The 26,573-nt window shown below is 42.1% G+C and overlaps 1 protein-coding gene across 7 annotated transcripts in view; it reads right to left on the reverse strand.

The window, feature by feature from the left end:
- Nucleotides 1-26,573, reverse strand: part of TSNARE1 (t-SNARE domain containing 1) — a 442,869-nt gene that overhangs the window by 269,448 nt on the left and 146,848 nt on the right. For all 7 annotated transcript variants that reach the window (XM_085053686.1, XM_085053689.1, XM_085053691.1 and 4 more), the window contains one exon: nt 21,922-21,991. In XM_085053686.1, coding sequence (XP_084909812.1) covers nt 21,922-21,991 — 70 coding nt within the window. The remainder of the gene's footprint in view (nt 1-21,921; nt 21,992-26,573) is intronic.

The following is a 26,573-nucleotide window of genomic DNA, read 5'->3' on the forward strand; positions in this document are numbered from 1 at the left end:
CTCATTAGTTTGATAATCTCCCAATAGTTTAGTTCAGTGACAGGACAATCAAAAGACTTAGGAGAGGACAATGAAAGATCTTTTGAGGTAAATCAAGAAATGCAGGAGGAATTGGAAGAAGCACCAGAAAAGTGAAGGAAACTCCAGGAGACTCCCTGAAGGTTAAAAAAAACAAACCAAACCAAATCAAAAACCTACAAATCAAATGAAACCAAACCAAACCAACCAACCAACCAACCAAACAGAAAAAACCAACACAAAAACAAAGACAAGCAAACCACCACGAAAAAACAACAAAATAAAAAATACCTAAAAAAACCCAACCAAACAAACCAAAACTCAAACAAAACCAGCAAAAAACCGCAATCCAATCCAATCCAAACCAAACCAAACCAAACCAAACAAAACAAAAAAAAAAACCCAAAACCAAAAACCGAACCCCTTACACTGCTCAGAATCCAGACACCCCCATGAATCATCTCCATCACTTTAGGTCTATTTGCCACTTATAAAAGCAAAGGCAAAACCCAGTCTGGGAAGATGGGATGAAACACACAAAAGCACAAAACTGAATCCACAACAAAAGGGTGGGGATAAACCAAGTTAAATCTGTATTACTCAGAGCTGCTCATGATCAGTATAATCCTTTGGGCAGGAAAATCCTTTATTAAGAGGAGAACAGGCAGGATGAAGGGAATCTTTGCATGAAAAAATGACTGAGATGATATTTTCCGTTTGATATTTCCCTTTAAGGGGAGTAACTTCAAATTTATCAGGCATGAAAAAATAGTGACTATTGCCTACACCCCAAATTTAAAAAAAAAAATCAGCTTTAGTTACACTGTGCAAGTCTTTAACATATTTTCTCTAGTGCACATCCTTCTTTTTGTTCAGGGACACACATATGTGCAAATATTCAGTATTATTTATACCCACAAGAAGAAGAAGTAGAAGCAGAAGAAGCAGCAGCAGCAGCAGAAGAAGAAGAAGAAGGAAGAAGAAGAAGAAGAAGAAGAAGAAGAAGAAGAAGAAGAAGAGAAGGAGGTTTTCACAATACAAAAACCTACAGAAGATCTTTTGGTTGCTTGTGATAGATAATAAATAGTAAAGTACCATTTGTTGCTTGCCCTCAGATTAAGTGAATAACCCTAGAAAAGAGAGGCTACACTCCAAAACTGTCATCAGGATTGAGGCTTTTTTAGAACTATAATGCTTGGTCCTCAAAAGTGATTTCTAATTTGGGACTCGTTGGTCACTCAGTCATTCATTTCCTATTGCAAAATCATTTCCCACATCTGGGAGGACTGAGCAGAACCCAGAGTCATTTATTACACTCACCTCATCTCTTAACACAGTCCCAAAATTAGCCTCAATCTTGTTCTATGGGTCAACCTGGGTTTTCAATTTTTTTTTTTTAATTAGTCACACCAAAATTTGTTGTTTCTGCTTGCTGGTCTGGCCAGAAAAGTAGTCAGAAAATAGAATTTTGCCATCATTTAGCAAAAGGCACAGTTTTTGGCCTGACCTGACAGTGCAGGGTCTCAAGGTCTGGTGTGAACTTGTCCTGACCTGAGCTCATCTGGGCTTATTTCTGCAATAACAATTGTCTGGACAATTTCCACTGACCAAATTTGTTCTGGTTTTGCATCAGCTCACGGAAATAACAGGTAACTACTCAGTGTAAAGCCTGGATTAGAGTGAGGTAGGGATGAGTAAAAGCAGGAGAAGAGCAGCAATCCCAGTCTGTAAAAACAACTCACCATGGTTCATCACTGCTCATGGTGAACCAGGGCAGAACTTCAGGGAAGGTAAGAAATTTGGAGAGACAGGAGAGAACAGAAAACCTGAATAACTGGGACCCAACAAAAACAAAAGTAGCAGCAATAAAATTTTAACTGTATTATAAATGAACTTTTCTGTAGTAATTAGGTAACTTCAACAACACGAGTGAAAAATTTCACTGAGCTAACACTAAAACCATGGTTTTATATAAATTTTGTGCTCCCTTTTGCCCCCACCAAGATTTGGGGAACAACAAAAGGCACAACGCTGTGGTGTTGCAAGGCTGGGGCAACTAAAAGATGCCAGGAAAACTGATAGGATTGATCTGCTGTCCCCAGCCTGCTCCAGACCTGCCCTGAGAGACACAGCCCTGCTTTGGGAGTGAAATACTGATCCTGACAGTGACTAAAATACCTCCCAGCAATCTCTCTCATTCTTACCACTCTTACAGCTGCTTCTGGCACAGCTGCTGCCCCTGCAGAGCCAACGCTGAGGGAGTTTTACACACCTTGTTTTGCTATTCAAAGGACTGCTGACTAAAACCGTAATAAATACCGGGAGCTCGGACATCGCGGCAATGAAGGCAGGGTGGAGATAAATTCAGGGATGTGCCAAACCAAATGCTCAGGCTGAGATGAATTATTTTAAGCCTGGAACTTCACTTGTAATATTTTACCCAGAAACACTGGCTTTAGTCAAGAACACGAGTCAAAGACCAAATTTAAGCCTGGCTACCTCCCCAGGGTGACGGGTAAACCGAATTAATTTTTATAGAACATTTGTTGTCACGGTATAATATAACTTATTCTGTTTGTTTCTTGTTTAAATGTAAATTTACAGAACAAACTATTTGGCAATAACAGAGTTTTTTATCTGAGGAATAAAAGAGACCCATGATGGGGCAGGGACACCCCAGAAGGGCTGCAGAAATACAAGCTTTTTCCGTAGCACATTTTCAAACGAGTCAGGTTATTTATCAAAGCAAACAAATGAATCAAGCCCCAAAATAAATTGGTAAATAAATGTCAGCAGGGCCTTTTTTCGTGTGTTTAAATCAGGCATCTCCTACTTAGCACATTAAGGAGAGCTCTACACCCAGGCAGTGCAGTAACACTTCTGCCAGAGGACAGAGGACAAAGCTGGAGATTGGGAATGAGCAGAGGGATGGACAACAGGTTTGACATGTCCTTCTTCATCCAAGCATTCCTGTTTTCCTCTTATAAATAAGAGGAGACTGTGCTTGGAGACTGAATGGCTAAAATAACTTGGGCTTTTGCACCCAGATTTTTAAAAAGAGAGATGCCAACATCATCTAAAAGTTTAAAGCCTCAAATATTGTCCATGTGCTTTGTTAGGGGCATGGGAGTGCTCAGGACTCCTCTCTTTCACCCCTTGGAAACCAAATTAGTACTTCTGCACTATGGAATTTTAAAGACATTGCAACAAATTGTTTAATAATGAAATAATTTTGGGTTATATGCAAAGCATCAGGTTGAAGAAATTTCAGGAAGGAATTGTTTTACTTCCTTCTGGTGCTGCAGATATACATTTTTTTTCTTAAAACCTCTCCTCTGAATGAAATTGGGATTGGGATGGCTGTGGAGTCAGTCTTAAGGAAATAAAGGATCGTTTTGATGGTGTTTTTTTTGCTTGTTTGTCCTTATTCACACCAATCTGGATTTCAAAAGTCAGAGTTAAATATTCCACCATACAGACAACTCAGACTCTGCAGCCTTGTGGTAACAGCAAAAAAACTAAAGAAGGGAAAATGATTAAAAAAGGATTAAAAATAATCTGTTCATTGTTGTTTCACATATTGAGTAATCACAGCTGTGACAAGTAAATTGAATTAAAAGTCACTCCACTCCCTAAAAGAACCCAACAAACAAACCCACAAATAACCCTAACCCCCAACTGAAGGAAAATACAAATAGTGTGCATCTTCCCCAAACCCTCAGACATTTAAATATCAAGAAGCACCTCCTTAAATGCTGAAAAAAATATACAAATGGCTGCATCAAACAATCCACAGATGAGTAGAATACCTATAGGTGTGTGCTCAGCTAAGACCTCAAAGCTCCAGTCAAGTGAACCATTTCCAAAACCAATCCTCAGCTGTCACAAGGAGCTAAAGTATCCAAGAAATCAGCATTTAATTGAGGAAGTCATAATAAGGGATTATATTAGATGGCAGAATTACCAGGTTGTTAAGGTTGGAAAAGATCTTTAAGATCATTAATCTTAATCAAGCAGCACCACCACCACGTTGACTGTTCAATCACATCTTTCAAGTGATTTTGAACACTTCCAGGGATGGCAACTCCACCAGTTCCCTGGGCAGCCTTTTCCAATGCTTGACAACCCTTTACATGATGAATTTTTTCCTAATTTTCCAACCTAAATCTCCCCTGGTGCAACTTGAGGCCATTTCCTCTCATCCTCTCACTTGTTACCTGGGAGAAGAGGTTGGCAACCACCTTTCAGGCCATTGTAGGGAGAAAAAGATCTTCCCTGAGAATCATTTCCTTCCAGGTTAAACATCTCCAGCTCCCTCAGCTGCTTCTCAGGAGACCAAATCTTTGAGCCAGAAAAGTGTTGAAAGAAGAGAGAAAAAGAGAGAAGGAGAAGAAGAGAGAAGAAGAAGAGAGAAGAAGAAGAGAGAAGAAGAAGAGGGAAAGGAAAGGAAAGGAAAGGAAAGGAAAGGAAAGGAAAGGAAAGGAAAGGAAAGGAAAGGAAAGGAAAGGAAAGGAAAGGAAAGGAAAGGAAAGGAAAGGAAAGGAAAGGGAAAGGGAAGGGAAGGAAAGGAAAGGAAAGGAAAGGAAAGGAAAGGAAAGGAAAGGAAAGGAAAGGAAAGGAAAGGAAAGGAAAGGAAAGGAAAGGAAAGGAAAGGAAAGGAAAGGAAAGGAAAGGAAAAGAGAGAGAGAAAAGAAGAGAGAAAGAGAAAAGAAGAGAGAAAGAGAAAGGAAGAGAGAAAGAGAGAAAGAGAGAAAGAGAGAAAGAGAGAAAGAGAGAAAGAGAGAAAGAGAGAGAGAGAGAGAGAGAGAGAGAGAGAGAGAAAGAAAGAAAGAAAGAAAGAAAGAAAGAAAGAAAGAAAAAGGAAAAGAAAGAAAGAAAATACTGCAAATTCACAAGTATAATAAATAAGGAAACACAGGATAGAAGTGACCAGGCAGGGAGGGCAGAGTGTAAATGTGCTGCTGTATCCACCAACGTGGAAGGAATCAAGCTATAAAAGGCATATTTCCATGAGAAAAGTCATTAAAGAAAGGAGTGATTTTTGTTAAGCCAATTGATGAGAGAGGGAAGAAGGACCTGAAAAAAGCAAACATGATGCTTGTGGGTACAAACAAAAGGATGGAGTCAGCTTTCCATGTTTTATCTGACTTCATTGCAGTACAGCATCCTTTTGAAGCTGATCCTGTTCTTCGTTTCACTCAGGAATTATTCCCAGTTTGTGTTTTCCAGGCATCTTTGCAATTTTACAATCATCCTACACTGTGCCAAGCGTAGTTCAAAATGTAATATGAGGCTCTTTACTTAGGTTATTTATTTTTTTTTCCTGGTTTCTCTGAGCACTCTTTTGTTCCTGCTTAGGCAAACTTTGATTTCAGCTCGGAACTCCATTCCTCCATGAAAACAGAAGGCAATGGGGAAAACAGTGAGCCGTTCACACACTCATCATAAATCTCTCCTCTCTCACAATAAACAGTCCATCATGTTCCAGCTCCCCCTCACGCTGATGATTTTCCCACTCTACAAATGCCAGATTTAATGCCTCCTTCAGCTCCTACTCCCCTCTTTGTGCCTTCACCAGCACCATCATTTACGAGTAAAATGCTGCCTGTATCATCATTTATTAAGCTACCACATTTCCTCCATAGGTCCAAAGCTCATGCTGATGTTAATAAGACTCTGTACAGAGGAACCTCAGAGGGAGATGTCACACCAGGAACTGTGGAGCCTCTCAGAGAATGTTTGGGCTTGGAAGGGACCTTAAAAATCATCTGGTTCCAATCCCCCTCCTTAAATACTCCTGTCCAGGTGTTAATCACCATGCAAAAGCAGCAGGTTTGGCCATGATCCAGCCAGGAGAAGCCTGGTGAACTGTGCAGAGCATCCTGAGTTACACAACAAAGGAAGCAGCTCTTGGCATCACAGCTTTATGCTCATTGCTTGTTTATTTGAAGCCTAATCAGCACTGAATCATTTCTTAATGCTTTAGGAGACAATAAGAAGTTAGGGCTGAGCCAACAAAGAACTGCATCTTGATTTTGACCAGTCCCTGCTAAAATCTAGGGAAAAGTAAGAAAATCCATTGGAACACAGTCCAAGGAAAAATTCCCCATGAGCACCAAAGTGGTAAATAATAGAGCCACACTCCATGCAATTACCCAGCAATAAATTACTTTGATCACAGCTGTCACCTGCCTTGAGTCCTGCAAAACATGGAGGGAAGGGATGAGAGAAGCAATCCACCAAGGTGCATTTTTCAGGAGCACTACCCATCTGCACAGGAATAATCTCCTTTTGCTGAGCAGGCACAGCAGCTCATGCATAAACCAGATCTTCCCAGCCCTCTCCATGTCGCAGCCCCTGCTGAATGCAGAGAGGGAAGCAGGTGCTTCTGTGGGTTTATGTACATTATTTGGATGGGTAGATTGGGAAAAATCGCTCAGACCAGTCTAGGGAAAATGCACTTTCTCTGGAAAAGAAATCTGGGCAATGGCAATAAAGAGATGCTCTGGATTTCTGAAACCTGGACAGCAACTCTGTGATCCAGCAGCTGGATTCAGGAATATCTTCACAAGAAAATATCACGTGGCTTGCTTTTAGCAGAATATAAGCATCACTGTCAAGCACAAGCATCTCTTTTTTATCCTCTTTATTCATCATTTTGCCTGTTGACAAGCATGACATGAGTACTCACTACATACTCATTTCACTTCTAAACAATGGAGAAAAAATAAAATGGTCAGCAGCCTTGAACGAGAGAAGAGCCCAATACTCAAATATTCAATATTGAATGGACTTTATATATAAGAAATGAAGGAGGAGGTGTATCACTCTGACTAAATATGGTTTCTATCCACGTAAAATTATCTCTTTATCAGAATCATGGAATGGTTTAGGTTGGAAGGGACCTTAATAATTGTCCTGTTCTAACCCCCTGCCATGGGCAAGGACACCTTCCTCTAGAGCAGTTGGTATTCTTACATCTGTAACCTCTATATCGTAAGATGGAGCAGGAGGAAACCTTCCAGTGGGAGCAGAAACTGCTGCAGGAGGATCAGCCCTGCAGCTGCTCCATTGGCCTCACAACTCTGTCCCTAAACCTGCTGAAGGAGGGTTTGGATAAATGAAAATACCAATCTTTCTTTCACTTCTTCTCTTTCCATGCCTCAATTTATGTGTCTGTCTGACAGATCCACAACAAGACACTTGGAATCACAAAAACCAAAATGATTGTTTTCTATGGATATTTTACATATTTATATAAAAATGTCTATGTAGTGTACATAGATACACATATGACACACAAAGACACACACACACCTACATGCATAATTTATCTCTAATTATATACCTTGGGAAAAAAAAGAGGTAAATGGTAAAATAATGCTTGTTGGTTGCACCGCTTGAGCAGAAAGAAAATGAGCCCCAGTGGCTTCATAAAAATTGGGATGAAGCATAGCTGGCTTTTCCTTCACTGTGACTAATAAGCACTAAACAGCAGAAGTGATGTTTCCTGGAGCATTTCTCCTTCAGGCAGTGGCCACAGCTCTGAGTGTGATTGGGATTACTGGGTGGCAACATCCTAACCCACTCCCCAAATTCTCCTGGCTCAACATGCAAGTGAGCTCAGATTTGGGAAGAGGTTGGATGCAAAAGCCCAAACCTGCCTGTACAGAAGAAATCTCAGTGGGAAGTGATGCAGTATAGAAAGGAGGTGGGTTTGGCTGTGGGTTTTGTGTGGAGTCAGCTGTCAAAGCTGAGATCAGCTCCTGGAATGAAGGTGTCTCATGTCACAGCCCCTCAACCCAAAGGCTTGGAGCTTGGGAATACATGACAAATATTGTCCTGTATCTTTTGGCTTCTCTTTCCTTCCACAGCAATGAGCCAGGTGGAATTTCCTACGAGGCAGGAAAGGGAGACACCATCACCACCTCAATCCAAAGCATCCATCCATTCCTTGTTTCCCCAGGGCTGAAAGAATCTTCTCTCTCCTCAGTCTGTAGTTCTGTTCTAGGAACTGTTTTGGGTGACATGTGCCTGCTCTGATGCCCAAAAACATTTCCAGTGCCACAACCCAGCTGCTCATCCCAAGAACATCAGCCCCAAACCACAGGGATCAGTTGTCCACCCCTCTGTCCAGCATTTTGCTATTTTAAAACCAGCCAGGCAGCTTGGGAGGTGCACACCCAGCCCAACAGCTTTTAGAAGAGCACTTTCAAAGATTTCTTCTTTTCTATTTCCTTCTGACCACGTTTGACATGCCTCATCTTCCTCCCCTACCTACAGACCCTCTATGGCACATAAAATGCCAGAGGCAGCCGTGCTCCTGCCATAAAAACAGATGCTTTTTTAATCGTCCATCTCACAGGCATAATTGGTTGAACGAAGAAACACATAAAATAGACTGCAGCACACGTGGCAAGGGAGAGGGAAAAAAAAATCTCCCTCTCTCAGGCTGAGAAATGTAGTAATTTACATGGACCCACTCAAATTCACTTTTCAGGGCTGTAATTAGCATGTTCTGGCCCTGTAATGTAGCAACCTTTACCCTGTGACCCTGCTGTCTCTTTTTATGGCTTGTTAGCAGTGTGGTCACTCAGGCAGAGCCAAGAAAAGCAGATTCAGATGGGACTGCTGCCATGCGTGGTGAGGGAGCACCTGGGTAAAATGCATCTCCTCACCTACTTAAAGCTAACATTTCTTACCCTATTCCAATCATTTCTATGCAGGAGAAAAGGTTATACCTTTTTTTTTTTCTTTTCCCTTGTCATTTGCTCATTGCGGGAAACCTTTTCTCTTGTCAGCTCAGTCATCCCTAGAATTAACCAGGATGCAAAGAGCCTGAGCTCCCAGGTCTGTGTGAAATCATATTCAATAAAGATGATTAACAAGCAGAATGTTGGTAAAAAAAAAGTATAAGAAAAAAAATTTAAAAAATAGATCATGGCTTCTTTTTATTTAAACTTGGTTTGGTAATGAACTAAACCTTTCCTAATAGACTGCTCCCCAACTTAATTCACTGTAGAACCTTAAAAATCCACAAGGCTTCTTTCCTCCACCTGTAAAATGGAGAAATAAAACTAGGACCCAGATTTTCAGCATTTCTTCTGAGGCTTTTAAAATGCCTGTTGCTATAGTACTGTGAAATCTTTTTACAAATGAGTCTGAAATATTACCAGCATTCCAAGAGGTAATTACAAAAGAAAAAAAATGAAAGAAATCACTATTTTTTCTTGTGTCGTTTACAACCTTTAAACCCAGATTTGTAATTGAAGTGCAAACTGACCTTTATCAACTGTACAGCATCACTAAAATACATTATTCTACAGGGCTTGGGGGAATTTTCCATGCTCAGCAATTCAATAATCTTACTTCCTTTCATTTCTGTTCTCCAGACAATGTGCCATAGCTGGATTTTCCTTCTTACTCCAGTGGCAAACCAAGCAGGAGAGACTGAGGAGTTTTATCAACATTACAATCTAAATCTCCTGTCAATTTGCTGCTGTAACCTGCTTTTTGGCAAACAACTCAGCTGTCTTGCCCACCTTCTCAAACATCTCAGCAGTTAATACAAACCCCTATTCAATCCCATTTGCAATCTGCCACCTCAGACAGTCCAATGGTCGATATAGAGAAATGATCCATCAGCACCAGCTGAACCAGCTGAGATGATTTTATCTCTAACCTGGTTGTACAATAACACAACTGCAGTCATGTGCAGCACCATAAACACAGCCAAAGTGTCAGGCACCAGGCTTTGCTACAGGGTAGTTACACTGAAAGGGAAAAAAAGTGCACATGGGGAAATTGCTGCAATCCTGCACTGGAGCAGGAAGCTCCCCAAGTACTGATTTCACCATCATCTTTCAGTTCTTGGGGGTTCCATCCACAGAAAATCATTTTAACAGTGCCCAAACCCCTGCTCTGCCCAAATCAGCACTGCTCTCTGCCAGTACAACCCCAGCTTTTCCTGGTTCAGGTGGCTTTGCACTGTCAGGGCAGTGGAATCACAGAATCATTTTAGTTGGAAAAGATATCTTAGATAATCAACTCCAACTGATAACCCAGCACTGCCAAGCCCTCCACTAAACCATGTCCCCAAGTGCCACATCTATGTGTCTTTTAAATCCCTCCAGGGATGGGGACTCCACCACTTCCCTGGGCAGCCTGCTCCAGTTCTTGGCCATGCAGAGTTTTTCCTAATATCCAGTCAAAACCTTCCCTGGCACAATGTGAGGCTGTTTCCTCTTGTCCTGTTGCCTGCTATTTGGGACAAGAGATCTCTCACCTCTCTACAGCCTCCTGTCAGGGATTTGTAGAGAGACAAGATCCACCCTGAGCCTCCTTTTCTCCAGGCTGAGCTCCCCCAGCTCCCTGAGCTGCTCCTGGTGCTCCAGCCCCTTCCCCAGCTTTGTTGCTCCTCCCTGGACATGCTCCAGCCCCTCAATGTCTTTTTTGTTGTGAGGGACTCACTCAGTTTACCTCCTCCAATCCTGCATGCACCATCATTTGTGTTGATCAAACAGCAACTCCTTTTCTTTTACACCTTTTGCCTTTCTTCTCCTTCAGCCTCCTCTGGAACTCTAAAGTCCTGCAAAAAGCCATCTCAAAAACACATCTAGGAGAAGCATTTTGACTCAAGGGTGGAACAACCTCACAGCACAGATCAGCTACATTCTATTTTTGGCCATAGCCAGGATTTTTCTGTTTGCACCTCTTGGGATTCAGCACCAGAAACAAAAGCTGCTGCTCCATCTCCTGCTGCTGTGTTTGTTTGTCTCCCCAGGATTTGCCTCCAAGAAGCAAGACTGGACTCCAGCCATAATCACCTCCTCTTGAGGCAGCAGATTTATCCATTTTTTGCCCAAAAGGGGGTATATTACAATTTATAACACCATTCAAAAGGGTGTTAGACAAGATTTTGGCACACAGGGTTAACATTTCCTGCAGCTTGAGAGAAAGAAAAGGAGAAATACAGCTGAAACAAAATACTCTTGAATGTTGTCACAAGCCTGCTTTGTCTGCCCCTTCCATAACATCAGTGTTGCCATGGGACCAAGTGGCAGAGCACTCGTGGCACTCAAAACTCAAAACCACTCAAACTTCATGGAACTGTTTACTGCTGCAAAGAGCAGGGAGTCAAGTGTACAGTTTGAACCTTCTGTAATTATTCACTATTTCAATTAAAAAAAAAAAAAAAAACAACCCAGATTTAAAAGGAGGCTGAAAATTCCCCCTCACCAGTTGAATCCCTAAGGATGCACACTGGGGAACTAAGATTTTTTTTTCCCCCCGTTCATTATCTTAAATCTAGAAAGAAAATTCCTGTTTTGTGACACTGCAATCTAGGAAAGGAGCGTGACATTACTTGTTCATTATTCTGCAAGACTGAATGCATGAAGATCACAGGATGCGAGCAGGGAAAGTCTCCATGTACAAATTGCATCTGTGTTTTTTGAACAAAGAGAATATAAGTAGACAGCAATATAAAATATCCTGGTAAACACATATAATCCCCTCGAGGATTCAATTATTTCAAAATAAAACACATCTGTTTGTTGAACACTTGACCTTCAGCTTTGTCATTCAAGAAGATAGTGTGGACCCATGGCTGATCACAATTATTTTCTGGAGTAAATCTGTTCATTCACATGCTAAATTTCAAAAAGTTGTGACAATAGTAAAAAACAGTCAATGTTGCATTAAAATTCTTTTCCTTTCCTTTCCTTTCCTTTCCTTTCCTTTCCTTTCCTTTCCTTTCCTTTCCTTTCCTTTCCTTTCCTTTCCTTTCCTTTCCTTTCCTTCCTTTCCTTTCCTTTCTTTCTCCTCTTCTGTCTCTCTTCTCTCTCTTCTCTTTTCTCTCTTCTCTCTCTTCTCTTTTCTCTCTTCTCTCTTTTCTCTCTTCTCTCTTCTCTCTCTCTTCTCTCTTCTCTCTTCTCTCTTCTCTCTTCTCTCTTCTCTCTTCTCTCTTCTCTCTTCTCTCTTCTCTCTTCTCTCTTCTCTCTTCTTCTCTCCTTCTCTCCTTCTCTCCTTCTCTCCTTCTCTCTCTTCTTATTTTGTTTTATTTTCTCTTTCCACATGACATTATTCACTTCTATTTCTCCAAGACATTTTCTCAAAGACCATCCTTATCTGCCTTATTCAGTTTCCTTTCAAACCTTGCAGTAAAGGACATTTAAACCAAATCCCCTATGAGTTTCCAGCTCTAGTAAAAGGTGCTGCTGCCCATGGCAGGGGGTTGCAATGTGATGATCTTTAAGGTCTCTCCAACCCAAACCATTCTCTGGTTCTATGATTTCCATCTGACCTCACAACAGGGCTGAACTTGGAGGTGTTATTTGCCTAAAAACAACTCAATACTCAGTTTAAGCACCCAAAGTCCACACAAACGACCTAAAGATCTGCTTAACCCCTCATGTGCCTCCTGCAGTGGGCAGATGGAGGAGTTTCTGCTCAGAGGGTTTATTCCTGATTGAGCTCAGTGTGAAAAGAATCCTCTATTAAATCACTGCAGGAAAAAATGCAGATATTCACCCCAGAGTGACCTCTCCACCAAGCAACAGATCAGCAAATCCTCGTACTCTGCTCTGAGGTTGGACTCTACTTTTTGTCTTTCTTTTTCTCCCCCTCGAGCACAGCAGACCTTCCAGAGGATGCTAATTGCTTCCACAGACATCCTGCAGGAAGGTGGGATGGATCAGCCAAAGCCACAGGTCATAACAAACGTCCCTCACTGTGATGGGACCATTGCTCCTGGCTTTATGGGCAGCATCAGCCTCAGAGGATAAATCAGAATTTACACAAAGCCAATAGAAGAATTCCAATAAGCATGTTTGGATTGCAGTTGTCCTATTCCCCCTCCAAGAGTATTTTTTTGTTTGGGGCCTAAAAAAAAATTTACAAAACTTAGACTTAGAAAGCCAGAGGGAAGTTGCTCCAATCAGGATCTCAAGTCATTAGATAAACTTCCTGCCCGTGGATATTTCAATCCAAATATAAAATTATTTGTCCTCTGCAGGCTATGCTAACAGAATGTGATCTCGTCTTGCGCTTTCTATAACTCTGCAGGAGGAAAGAAGCAAAATATGTGAAGTTGGTTTGTTTCTCAAGGTGAGGGAGGATGAATTTTTCTCTGTTGACTTGCAACACTGATTTTTAACCTAATCAGATCCCACATCTCATTCTTAATACGTGAAAATGTCAAAAGACATAAACCCCAAATTGAAAAGCTGCTATTTTGGTAATATTAAAAGGGGAAATTTGCATATTTTTTAATGATTAATCTCAGAAAGGCTCCTGAAAAATTAGCAAAACTGTCATGGTGGCCCAAGAGATGAAAAGAGAGGGAATGTTTCATACTATTTATTTCTTCGTCCTTCTGTCACCCATAAAACAACAACAAAAAAAACAAAAAAAAAAAATCAGTGTGAAATCAGCATTTCCCAGATAAACATCTAAGAATAAATTTATGAAAAAAACCGAACATGACAGTATTTTTACACATAGCAATATCCAGCTACACTTCTGGTAGTGTAAAATTTTCTTGCTACAAATAGAGTGCTCGCTGGGGGATGCAGTTGGCTTCCAAAATGGGAGCTTGGAAGATAAGGGGAGTAAAGTGAATGTCTCAAACACTGATAGCTGGATGGTTGTGGAGCCAAGGATTGCTGGTAATAATGTGCTGTGAGGAAAAACAGGATGTGGCTGGAGAAGGGGCCACGCATGGCAGAACTTTTCTGGGAAAAACATCCTTGTTTTGGCTCCTGGACATCAGCACATCACAGCACAGCACAGCCACAGGAATGAGGTTGGGAGTGGGACTGAAGGGAATGGGGGATCAAGGCCATCCAAGATCCCTGAAGGCTCCAACCCATTTCCAGACAGGTCTAGAAGGACAGACTGTGCATGACAACTGATTTACATAGAAAGCGAGAAAATAGCTGGGAAAAATTATCTATTAAAGGTGCCCCCATGAAGCCTGGGCACACAAATGCTCCAGGACTGGACACCCCATCAGCTGGATTAATGCTGGAGCCTGGACTGGGGATATCTCCTTCCTTCCTTCCTTCCTTCCTTCCTTCCTTCCTTCCTTCCTTCCTTCCTTCCTTCCTTCCTTCCTTCCTTCCTTCCTTCCTTCCTTCCTTCCTTCCTCCCCATGTTTAATACATCTCTTTCTCTTCCCTTTCACTTTACCCTCTTATCCAAACCCCAGTTTTTTGCTCAGGCAGGAAGTCAGGGACTAATTTATACTGATTCCATGCCAAATGTGCAATTTACTAATGAATTTCTGTAAGCTTGTGTGCACCCTCTGACTTTTGCCATTCCTTTAGATCATGAACACTCACAAATCTTGGGTGGTCCCTTCCCCTGAAGTGTACCATAGGAGCAAACATTTTTCACCTGGGGTGCCAAAGGGGATAATGGGGTGAGGAGAAGGCTTATTTTTCCAGTATCTAGTCATTGGCAAAAGACAAAAATCATCTCATTGTTTACCCAGATCTGTTCCACAAATAGCACAAAGATCATGGGACACTGCTGCAGATCCTTGGAGCAAATGTGCAACAACCTGGGCTCCAGCTGTGGCAATCAACTTCTCCTGTTCCTCATCTCCCCTGGAGATTTTGCAGCCCTGGTGTTCAACCAGCTGGACCTAAAGCCAGTGGGCAAATCTGCAAACTGGAGATGGGAACAAGGACATGTGGGAAAGCTTGGGCTGCAAAGCAACGCAGTTTTCACCAGCATTGAGTTTGCCCTTTTCTCCTTGACTCTGCAGAGCTCTGTGGAGGAGAACCTGGTGGACAACAAGGAACCAGCAATGTGCCCTTGTGACCAAGAAGGTCAATAGGATCCTGGGGTGCATTGGGAGGAGCATTGCCGGCAGGTCAAGGGAGGTGATCCCTCTGCTCAGCCCTGGTGAGGCACATCTGGAGTGCTGTGTGCAGTGCTGGGCTCCCCAGGACAGGAGGGACATGCGGAGGGCTGTGATGATGATTTGGGGACTGGAGCATATCTTTTATGAGGAAAGGCTGAGGGAGCTGGGGCTGCTCAGCCTCGAGAAGAGGAAATTGAGAAAGAACCTCTAGTTTCTGTCAGTGTCTGCAGGGAGGAGCCAGAGATGGACCAGGCTCTGCTCCTGGTGCCCAGCAATGGGACAAGAGGAATGGGCAGGAACTGATGCTCAGGAAGTTCCACCTGGACATGAGGAAGAACTTCTTTCCTCTGACCAGACAACACATTGTGGTACCTTCTAATCACTCAGGCTCTGATTTTCTGTGATTCTGTGACTCACCACTACAGTGAGCAGAGGAGAGAAACCATGGGATGAGACCTGAAGGAATTAAAAAATTACACAAACAGAGGCAGCAGTAAGACTAAGAGCAGTAAAAGACCTCCAAGAGAAGACTGTTGGTTATCCCCCAGATGCCACCACTCCTTGTCATCCCATGGAGCATCCATCCCTCACCACAAATAAATAATCATTGCTCCATCACCACAGGGTTTAAATCCCCTGCCGACATCCAAAGGCCATCTTGATGTGGGAAGATGTTGGTTTCTGGCCACCTCAGACCTCTGACAAGGACAATTGGACAATCGGACAATCGGACAAGGGCGAAAAACACTGAAAGGAGAAACTTCACTGACAGATTGATTTGTAGTGACCATTAGAAACTGCTCAGCCATGTGAAGGGATACTCCAAGGACCTCTCTAAGCAGAGACTGCAGTTCAAAAGTGTATGCATTTATCATCATTGGAGAATTCTGCAGTTCATCACCAGCTTTTGTAATTTATCACAGGGATGTCACATATCTGGAGCTCGGGGATTCTTAAGGGTGAGATCTGTCACATAAATACAGTTATTAAGGCAGTGAGTGTATTATACAGTTAAATGCAAATGTTGCAATCTGGCAACCCATTTTTACTGCCAAACCTAGAAGGTTTTTCCTGTCAGGAATTGATGCCAGCAGCGATAAATGGGGGATAGATAAAGTTAATCCGACTGCTTTGAGTTGAACAGGAAAGGTATTACTTTGAAGGGTTTAACATATTAACGGAATCAAAACGACATTTCAAAATATTTATGGATTTTTTTTTTTTTTAAGCTTCTACAAGCAGTATAACAAAACCATATAAAACATTATTAAATCCTAGCCTTAATTAAACATGCTGACACTTAAAAGCTTCTGTCTGATTTACTTTAACAAATCTTCTTTCCGTAAATTATGACTTTAAAATATCACTCTGCTTTAAATGAATCTGCCTTCCAGAGGAATTAAAACCTTTTTAACAGACGCTTTTAAAAAGAAAAATATTTTTTAAGCTTTACCTCAAACTTATCAAACATAATGGTGAAATAGGAAAAGAAAAAGGAAACAATAGACATAAATTATATCATTAACTGAGAAAAAAACCCTTCATTGTTCCATGTCAATTCAGAAAGGCTGAGGGGCATGGATTCATCCACCTCTGCTGAGGCTTCAAGCCATGAGGAGAGCTATTCAACATCCCTGGAGCATCCAGAGGAACATGGCAATGTCCAAAGATCACTTTGGTCCAGCTGAGGTACAAATGACCCCACAGCTCCCCCCAAAAAGCCAAGGGTCACTGCATTTCTTAGTTTAATATGAGTAAGGTGGGAAGAAACTGAGTCACTTTAATCATTCCCCCTGAAGGTGAAATAGCAGTGCCAGTTCCCTGGTTTGATTCTGGTGGTCACAAATTGTAATTTGTCATGTCCCAGTGTGCCACCACACCCAATGCTGCCATTTCAGAAGTGAGAGAACAAGAAGTCCTGTGCCAAAACTGCCAACCCCACAGATGTGTCCCCCACACCCTGGGGCACCTCAGGAGCCTCAGGAGTCACCAAGCACATCCTGGTCTGCATCACTAGGAGCAGCATGGCCAGAAAGTCAAAGGAGGGATTTCTTCCCCTCTGCTACGACCTTGTGAGACCTCACCTGTGTCCAGCACTGGGGTCATCAACAACAGAAGGACATGGAGCTGCTGGACAAGGTCCAGAGGAGATCACAAAGATGCTCCAAGGTTGGAGCTCCTCTGCTCTGGAACCAGGCTGGGAAAGCTGGAAATGTCCAGCCTGGAGAAGGGAAGACTCCAGGGGGAACTTAGAGCCCCTTCCAGTGCCTAAAGGGGCTCCAGGAGAGCTGGAGAGGAAATTTGGACACGGGATGGAGGGACAGGACAAGGGAGACTGTTCATAATGGCTTCCAGCTTGGACAGGGATGTCTCTCTTCCCAAAAGCACCCCAAACTGACAATATTTGTCATCCATCGATTTTAGGGTGGCAAAATAAACTGATGAAGGGATTTTGCTCTTCCCCCCAAAATAAAATCTTCTGGCGATCATGCAAATTTCCTGGGGAAGGGTGAGGAAGGTGGAATTCCCTTCAATCCCAGCAGAGAATCTAGCAATCTATATATTCATGACCAAGGAGAAGAGGTGCCCTGTGAGGATAATGTTTGTCCAAAAGAGAGGTAAAAGCAGCAATACAAAAGCTGCACTTTCAGTCTCTTCCAGGGCTGTTGGATTGTCTCACTCTGAAGAAGCTGAGATCTCAAACTCAGCTTTTCCACTTGGAAAATACTTTGAAACTCCTTTGTGGCCAAAGGAATTCTCTGCCATGCACCACCTTAGCCAAGATTTTCTATCAGTTCAATCACAAAAGCAGGTTTATTCTCTCACACTGCACAGTGTAGAGCTGAGCCCTCACTGAGGTGCACAAAAAAATCCTACGTATTTCAATAATATGCACTTAAAAAAAAATTAATGCCAGTGGGAAAAGTGAGGTGAAAGCTAAAAGTCTTTTTTTTTTTTGTTCAAATCAGGAGAAATCAACACTTTTTTTTTTTGTAAATCTCATCAGTGCTAAAATCTCATCAGTGCTAAAAGCCCCAAAAATATCCTGCTTATAACTCCTCCTTAAACAGGCAAATTCTTCTGCTAGTGACTTGTGAAGGATCCAAAAATGCTATGGAGTGAAGACTCATGGACTACACCCCAGATACACCTGAAAATGGGTAATAATCTGTGATTGTGACTCAGTGTCCTCATTCCTCTTGACCTTGCCATGACACAAAGTCAAATGTCCAATAAGGTGACAAACTCCTCTCTGAGGGGAGCAATGAAGGAAGCCTTGTTTGGGAAGCTTGGATCACTTCTGTAGCCACCCAGCCTCCAAGGAAAGGACATCAAGGACTTTCCATTGCCACTCCAGGCTCAGTCTCATGGCTTTCAGGTAGTCAGCAAATGTTCCTTGCATCCTGCATGGCCACTTTGCTTTTCTGGAGATCACAGTAAGATAGGGTCAGGTTGTGCAAAAAGTAACGACTTTTTGTTTCTTCTTCTTCTTCTTCTTCTTCTTCTTCTTCTTGATCTAACACACTCCTCAGAGAGCTTTGTCCAGGTTACATGGAGGATTTAATTTCCAGACACTTTGTGGAGGATGGGAGACCAACCAGCCATACCAGTCAGAAGAAAAGAGATTGGTTTTCACTGTCTCTTGGAGACAGTGATCTACCTGGATGTTTAATTTGATTTGCCTAAATTAAAAGCTCATTTCCTTCAGTGCCTAGTGTTGGCGAACCCTCTCATCCCACACACTCTGGCTAAGGAGGTAGATAAATGCCTCAGAAGCTTGGATTATTAAACCAAAGGTCAGAGAAAAAAACCCAAATCAGTCGATTTTTCCTGCATCACTGGAGAAAGCCTCAGCTTTGCCTCCTGGCCTTAGCTCCTCGTCCCAGCTCCATGCACCTTTTTTCCTTTTGCTCCCACTCCCCTCCCAATTAATCCAGGGTCAGTTGCATTCAGCCAAGAGCTTTGTCTGGGCATTTACATTTCACTTGCCAGGACATCCAGCTCCAAGCATGCAGCACACAAATATTTGTGCTGGCTCTGGGAAGAGCTTCGACCAGGATTATTCACTTTGGGTCTCATCTATACCCTGCTCACATCAGCAGCCAAGTCTGTCTCACTGACTGGAGCTGGCACTTCATTTGGGATGAACTCTCCCAAATTTACTGGCCACAGATACAATCCTTATTCTGAAAGACTCAGCTCTCAGAAGCAGAGAAACCATTTCAGATAGGGAATAGCCCAATCTGACAGTAAGGAGCCTCCTTTCATCTGATGTCTTTGTGAGTCCTGTGCTTAAGAGGCAGAAAGTCTGCATGAATTTGAGAAGGAATCAGGTAACTTTGCTTTGTTTTTTTTCATTCTGTTTTAGCAGGACCCTGCAGCTAGGTAAGCAAACACTTCTGCAGTATTCAGATCATAGCAGCTGAATGTCCTGTGTAGCAAAACTATTCACCATTAATTCCTATTCCCAAATATTCTGCCTTCCCTCATCTGCCTAATTTTAGGCAGCCTCATTTTAGGCAGAGTGACAGCCACTTAACAAGAAAGAAGAAAGCGTGGCAATTTTACTACTTAGACTCCCAAAAACATTATCCTTTGTACTAATAGCCAGGGCTATAAACCTGCCAAATGCTCCCTCACTGCTCCCATCCTCCAAGTTAGAGGGTGTTCAAGGAGACACATGCATCAACCTCTGAAGGAAAGGGGTCAAGTGGCAGAGGAGGAAGATTAAGCCATGATTTACAGCCAGAGAAGCAGAAAGCAGTGCCCCAAAGGTCTCACCTGAAGAGCTGACCCTCCTGAGCAGAGATCTATGCAGCCCTGCCAGCTCTTGTGATTCATGGCACTCTGCTTTCTGCTGGTGCAGCTCTCACAAGAGACAAGCAGAGGTTCTTGTGGAGCACTCAAGGCTGTTTGCCTGCACGTGGTGATGAAAAAGGGGGGGCAGTGGAAGGACACAGCAGTGTTATGGCAGAAAGGATTGAGGGGAAGGAGCTGCTGGTCCTCCTCAGCAGAGCACCCTGGAACTGTTCTGTGTGGAGATACAAGAGGTCAAATGGGAGAGCTGATAGAGCATGGGAAGAGGGGATGAACCAGGAGAAAGCTGGAGGAATTCTGGGGCTGATGACAGGGGTAGGGAAGCATGGTTAAAATTTAAAAAAGCTGCATTAACTATCTGGACGATTAATGATAATTCCGTGATCAAAAAATAATTAGTGCAATTAGTGATTTATGCATCTATTTATGCAACTGCTCAGGGAAGAGGAAAATTATCTAGCCATGTTTCTGGAGTGCTCTGAAGAGTCAAGGAATTGATTCTTCAATTGAAAACCAGAATAGTTTAGGAGAGCAAACACAATATCTGCATGATATAGAGGCATTCCTGGGTTAAGGATCTCCAGCAGTTATTAAGGTGGTTTATGCTGCAAATAATTTTGTACATGTAAACATCTTTCCTGATTACATCGATCTCCACAGGCTGAGTTTTTACTCTTACATCCTCTCCAATCTCCTAAATTTACTTTCAAATCTTCTGACTATTATTACTATTACTATTTTTAATCCTCTGGTTTGCAAAACAGAGTATATGTGAATTAGGGCAGATCTGACGCCCTGATGAAAGCAATGGATTGGAAAGAAAAGGAGAGATACTGCAAGCAGGTCTGAGAGTTTATATTGCATAGGGAAGGTTAGTTAAGTCTATCAGGCAAATGAGGAAATAAACCCCAAAATTCTCCTCTTTTTTCACAATCTCAACAGGAACTATAGTCACACACACAAAATCAGAGCCACATCCTAAACAGCTGATTTTTGCATGCAAGCTGCCTGAAGGGAGGCACCTTTAATAAATTGTGCTGCATTTGGAAAAGCCATTTGAATTTGATAATTAGCACACATAAAATGAGAGCAAACTGTGCATGTTTGTGTGTACACAGCTCTGGAAGAAGGAGTTTAATGAACTGTATCCATTGCAACTGCAAGTCAAGTTTCATTTTGTCAGTGTTGTGCCATGTGATGCTGTGATGCAGCTTCCTACACCACAACACACTTTTTCTCCCTTTAAAATATCCTCTTCCCTCTTTTTTTATTTTTTTTTTTTTTCATAGAATCATGGAATGGTTTTGTGTGGAAGGGACATTAAAATTTACTTGGTTCCAATCCCCTGCCATGGTCAGGGACACCTTCCACTATCCCAGGTTGCTCCAAGTCCCATCCAACCTGGCCTTGGACACTTCCAGGGATGGAGCAGCCACAGCTTCTCTGGAAAACCTGTAAATAATTTCTTCCTGATATCCAATCTAAACCTATTCTCTTTCAGTTTGAAAAATTCCCCCTTGTCACTACATGTCCTCATCACAAGTCCCTTTTCTCTTTTCTCTTGGGTTCATGGACTTTGACAAAGTAGAAGAGAGGTGAGGGAGTAAAAGAAAAGGAAAAGCTACACAAACACCTGTTTTGGTTTAACTCCAGCCAGCAACTAAACCCCCCACAGCCCCTCACTCACTCCCTGCTCGCTGGTGGGGTGAGGTGAGGAGCAGGAAAGGCCTTGATTCTGTATAAGAACTGCTCAGCAGTGACTAAAAAAATCCCTGGTTTATCAACACTGTTTTCATTATTAATCCAAACCATAGCCTCACACTGGCTGAAAACCAGAAAGCCAAAACCAGTGCATTTTCCTACTCCGGCTTTGCTTTAAAAATAAAATAAACCATCCCCAAACCCCCAAAAAACAACAAACAGAGAAATAACAACACCTACAGAACCACAAAATGCCCTCTTTCACCGTGGGCCATCTTTTTTGTGTTATCTCCACACCATTCTCTCCACCTGAAACCAACACAAGCAAAGCTTTACACTATCAATACACATCCGACCATCATTAATCACCGACAGAAATGGACAAAAACGAAGTAATCCTGACAAAAAGGTGTCCAGCTGTAATAAAAGGCCTGAAGAAAGGGTGAGGATGGATGAGGGAAAAAATGAAAAGGCTGGGACAAAGAAAGATCTGCAACGATTTAAAATAAACTCACAGTCCATCCTGCAGCTCTTGAGTATCATTTGAGGTCCCCAGAGATCGAAGGCTTCTTTCCAGAGAGGTCACTGCCAACAGCAGAGAAAGAAAAGATAAAGAAGCAGTTCACTTTTTCAGAAAAAAACAAATCAAATGGATTTTAGTTCAGTTGTTTGTCTTTTTATTTTATTTTTTAAAAAATGTAACGAAGTGTTTGGACAAGTAACCTACGAGACAAAGGGGACAACATCTACTAATAACCATTACCACAGAATGATAAATTGGGTCCTTTGGAAGCCTAAATGGTGAATCCATGTTGAAAATGCCATGACATGATGGAATGTGACTCCTTGTCAGGAAAACCTCAGTTCCATGAACCTCTCAGAGATCTCTGACTCTTCCAGCCTTGAGGTGACACAGAACTGTGCATGAAGCAGCTACAGACGGAAATATGCCTCCAATGAAGAGGCAAGAAATGGAACAAAAACTATTTATTGCTCTGAATAATAATTAAGAGTCAGAATATGATGTCCACTCTGACATCCTCCATCTCCTTGTTTAACACTCAAAATGTTTTTTATTTTTTGTCTCAGATAAAATGGAGCTGTGATCATCTCCTGTGTTTGTGCTCAGCAACTACTTGGGCTTTTCCATCAGGAGAAGAAAATACTCTACCCTAAAAGCAGCTGGAAGGTGAAAATGTGGTTTGAGTTGTAACTTGCAATTACTTCAGATTTAAGAAAAAAAAAATATATTTATATGAGTGTGTATGAAAAAGCAGAAATCTAGGAGTATTATTACCTTTTTCCACCCTTGAATTTCACTGTCTCAATTCACCTTCAAATTATCAACAGGTCACTACTTTTGGACTTAGCACAGCGAGCATGCAAAGCATTTCAAGATTTCCCACAATGGAACATGTGAAATAAATTATATTCTTGATATTTACATGTGGGATTTTTCTCAGGACATTTCCAATCCTAAAAACCCATAACCCGTTATCAGTCACGCTTCAATATTTAAGGAGAGAAAGAAGAACAGATTAGAAACTTGGCTCAATTATTTCTGCAGAAATTTAAGAAATCCTCTGTTTTAATGACTCTGCAGACTTGGACTTGGCCTGTAATTTTGAACAAGTCATTTAATTATATTTCCACTGACAGAAAAAATCCTCCCTTCTCTTTTGGGCTCTGCTGGTTTGACACCAAAAGTCTCTAAACAGCATAAAAAGAAACTAATGTGCCTGAACTACATGAATATTCAATAAAACCTTGAATACAACCATATATTTCTACCAATGCTAGATCTCAATAACAGATTTTACCGCAGAGTTTGGAGATTCAATAAGATAAAGCCTCAAGGAATTGTCTGTAACTGAGATAATAATTATTCTTCTTTGCTGGAAGCAGAATGTTTTAAAGAATAAATCGGAAGTTTTCACTAATAACCATTTTGCTTCTGTAGAAGGACAGCACTGACCCTGCAGAGATCTCATGGATATTATAACTCCCTCTTTCCCTCTCCACAATCCTAACAAATCAATTTCCCTTGGAATCTACATGCTGCCCAGATCAAACACAAAATTTTGCATCAACTAAAAATACTTTTGGGCTCATCAACCCTGCAGAACAAAGCAGAGTGTGGTCCTTGGAGAATGGACAGCAAGGACCTCTGTGGGCATTGAATTTGTAAGAACAAGTTAGTGTCATGTGTGCAACTCCAGAAGGAAAAACAGCAGCTACAGCATCCATGAACCTTTCTAACCTGTAAAAATAAGGACAATTCAAAGTGAATTTTGCTGTGGCCTGCTTTGAAGAATACTGGAGTAGAAGCAGTTTTCCTACCACACCAAACAGTTCAAGAATTCACACTCACACCATTGCACACTGAGGCAAATCCAGGAGCTGTCAGATTTGTTCAGTATTTTGCAATACCTACAAACAGGGGAAAAGAATCTGAAACATGAATACAAGAGATGAGGAAGGCACTTGTCAGTCAGGTGAGGAAGTGACTTGGGTTTAAGTCCTTATCCAATAATTTTACCTAATATTCCAATTCAAACATAGTATTTAGACAACTAAATACATGTCAGTTATCCTAAAATGACAAGATATGCACTCTGGAGCAGCCAAATATCACCATTTGATAAAGCTCTTTTCTGAAAATCAGCAGGACTAAGACTCCAACGTTCTTCTGAATCTCAGGAAAGCCAAAGTAATCCTGGGTTGAATCAAAAGAGGAATGGCCAGAAGGTCAGCGGAGGTGATTCTCTCCCTCTGCTCTCCTCCCATGAGATCCCAGCTGGACTCCATCCAGCTCTGGGACCCCCAACACAAGCAGGATGTTGACCTGTTAGAGCAAATCCAGAGGTGGCCATAGAGATGCTCAGAGGGGCTGGAGCTGGGCTGGGACAGCTGGGAATGTCCAGCCTGGAGAGGAGAAAGTTCCAGAGAGAACTTAGAGCCCCTTCCAATGTCTAAAGGGGCTCCAAGAGAACTGGAGAGGAATTTTGGACAACGGATGGAAGGACAGGACAAGGGGGAGAGGATTTGCACTGATGGAGGTTCAGATTAGATATTGGGCAGAAATTCCTCCCTGTGAGAGTGCTGAGGCTCTGACACAGGTTTCCTAGAGAGTCTGTGGCTGCTCCATCCCTGGAAGTGCTCAAGGCCAGGTTGGATTGGGTTTGGAGCAACCTGGGATAGTGGAAGGTGTCCCTGTCCAGGGCAGGGGCTGGAACAAAATGGTTCTTTCCAACCCAAACCATTCTGTGACTCCTGTGAATCTATTAACTTTCCCTATTTTCAACAGTAAGACCCCCAAAAGATTAAGAGATGCAGATGCAAATATTAGGAAAAATCTCCCTCTACCCCTTCACACTTCTGTAAGAGATGGTATTAAAAAAAGCCTGTAGGCTTAAGAGCTGGCAGGAGAGTGATCTAGCAGCACATAAAGAGAACCATTTGTCCTGGCTAAGATTTTTATTCCACAAATGAGGAAGATTTCCATTTTCATGGCAGGAAAAGGGAGCAGGAAGCATTGACAGGTGAGAACAGTCATGATCAACTCAGAGCTATAAAATCCCCCTTGGTGAGGAAGCAAGTGCTGAAGTGCCCAAGAAGAATTTAAATCACTCCAAGGGCTCAGGATCCTGTAGAAAGAATAAGGACAGCAAAGAGGGACAAAGCACACAGTGTTTATCACTTCTGCAGTGTTACTCAATAAAATTCAATGGTGCTTTAAAATCCTGGTTCAAAGTTGACTTCTTGTTTCTTTAAAAATAGTCATTCCCCAAAGACGTAAAAAGTGTTGCTCAGATTGCCCACAGCTTGGGATTTTTAGAATCCAAACAAAAAAAGCATAACCTGGGCAACTTGTGACAGCTTGGAACAGCCTGGCCAGGGAAGGGGTGAAGTCACAATTACTGAAATGTTCAGAACTAAATTGCCAAAGCATTTCACAATATGGTTTAGTGGCCTTGGGGGCTTTGAGTCAAAGGTTGGACTTGGCGATGTTGAAGGTCTTTTCCAAACTTCATGATTCTATGATTATCTTTAGCATCCCAAGAGAGAGAAGAGCCTTTCAGGTGTACATTTTGATCTCCAAACACAATGGGGAGACCTGAAAAACTCCAGAGAGGCTGGGGCAAGGCAGGAAAAGGAGGGAAAGAGGAGCTGTGGTGGGATTTATGCAATTTGTAGGATGCTCAACACACCACGCCCAGCATAAGAGGAGCAACCCCATGATCTGGTGAGCATCTGGAATGTAGCTTCTCGTTCCTTGCTCAGCCACTTGCATGGTGCTACACAAACAACAGCACTGACTTATTTTCCGTGCTCCAAGTCAGAGATTGCTGAGTTTCCTGAAGAGATTTTATGGCACAGAAAGAATCATGGGCATTCTTCCCCATTTTCTAACCCTAAAAATTCTTTACCTAAAGTGGATTGGCTCTGCTAAATCTTAGCAGTGCACTCAGCATCCCTCTCCTAAAAAGCTTTACCCAATTTATGGGGGAAAGACTATAAAAAAATAAACTGAATGAAACTGATCTTCCCAGGCAAAAAATAATATGAGTGGTGAACAGAGCAACAACAGTAGAGTATCTTATGGGCATTTCTTCAACCTGAAAGCACTTTAAAAGGCATTATAGATTCATAGATTCATAGATTTTAAAGGCCAGAGAGAGCAATTCTGATTATCCAATCTGATTTCCTCCCATAAAATGTTGTCCCATCGCTCCCACATCAAGGCTGTAGACTGCAGCTGGACCCAAGTATATCTTATAAAAAGACATTTGAATCTTGATTTAAAGGTTTGTGGCAAAGCCAAATCCATCAAGCCCCCTCTGTAAGCAGTTCTAATGGCTGGTTATCCTCATACAGAAGGACTGAATTTGTCTAGCTACAGCTCCTATCTCCTGATCTCCTTCTGTGTGAGAATGATAGATTAATGAGCCCCATGCTATTTATTTGACATCTTTCTTCCCAGAGAGGTACTTACACACCATGATCGAGTCCTCTTGGATGTCTCAACCAGAAATTTGGATGGCACTAATTTTAAAGTCTCATTTGCAGACTTCAAAAGTCGTGGCTTTTCTCTGCACCCTCTCCATTTTTTGCAAAACAGCTTTAAGTACAGGCATTGTCATTACCTGCTTCACAGAGCACTCAA

The sequence above is a fragment of the Lichenostomus cassidix genome, chromosome 2 (assembly GCF_008360975.1).
Source record: "Lichenostomus cassidix isolate B80296 chromosome 2, HeHo_3.0, whole genome shotgun sequence".
Classification (NCBI taxonomy): Eukaryota; Metazoa; Chordata; class Aves; order Passeriformes; family Meliphagidae; genus Lichenostomus; species Lichenostomus cassidix.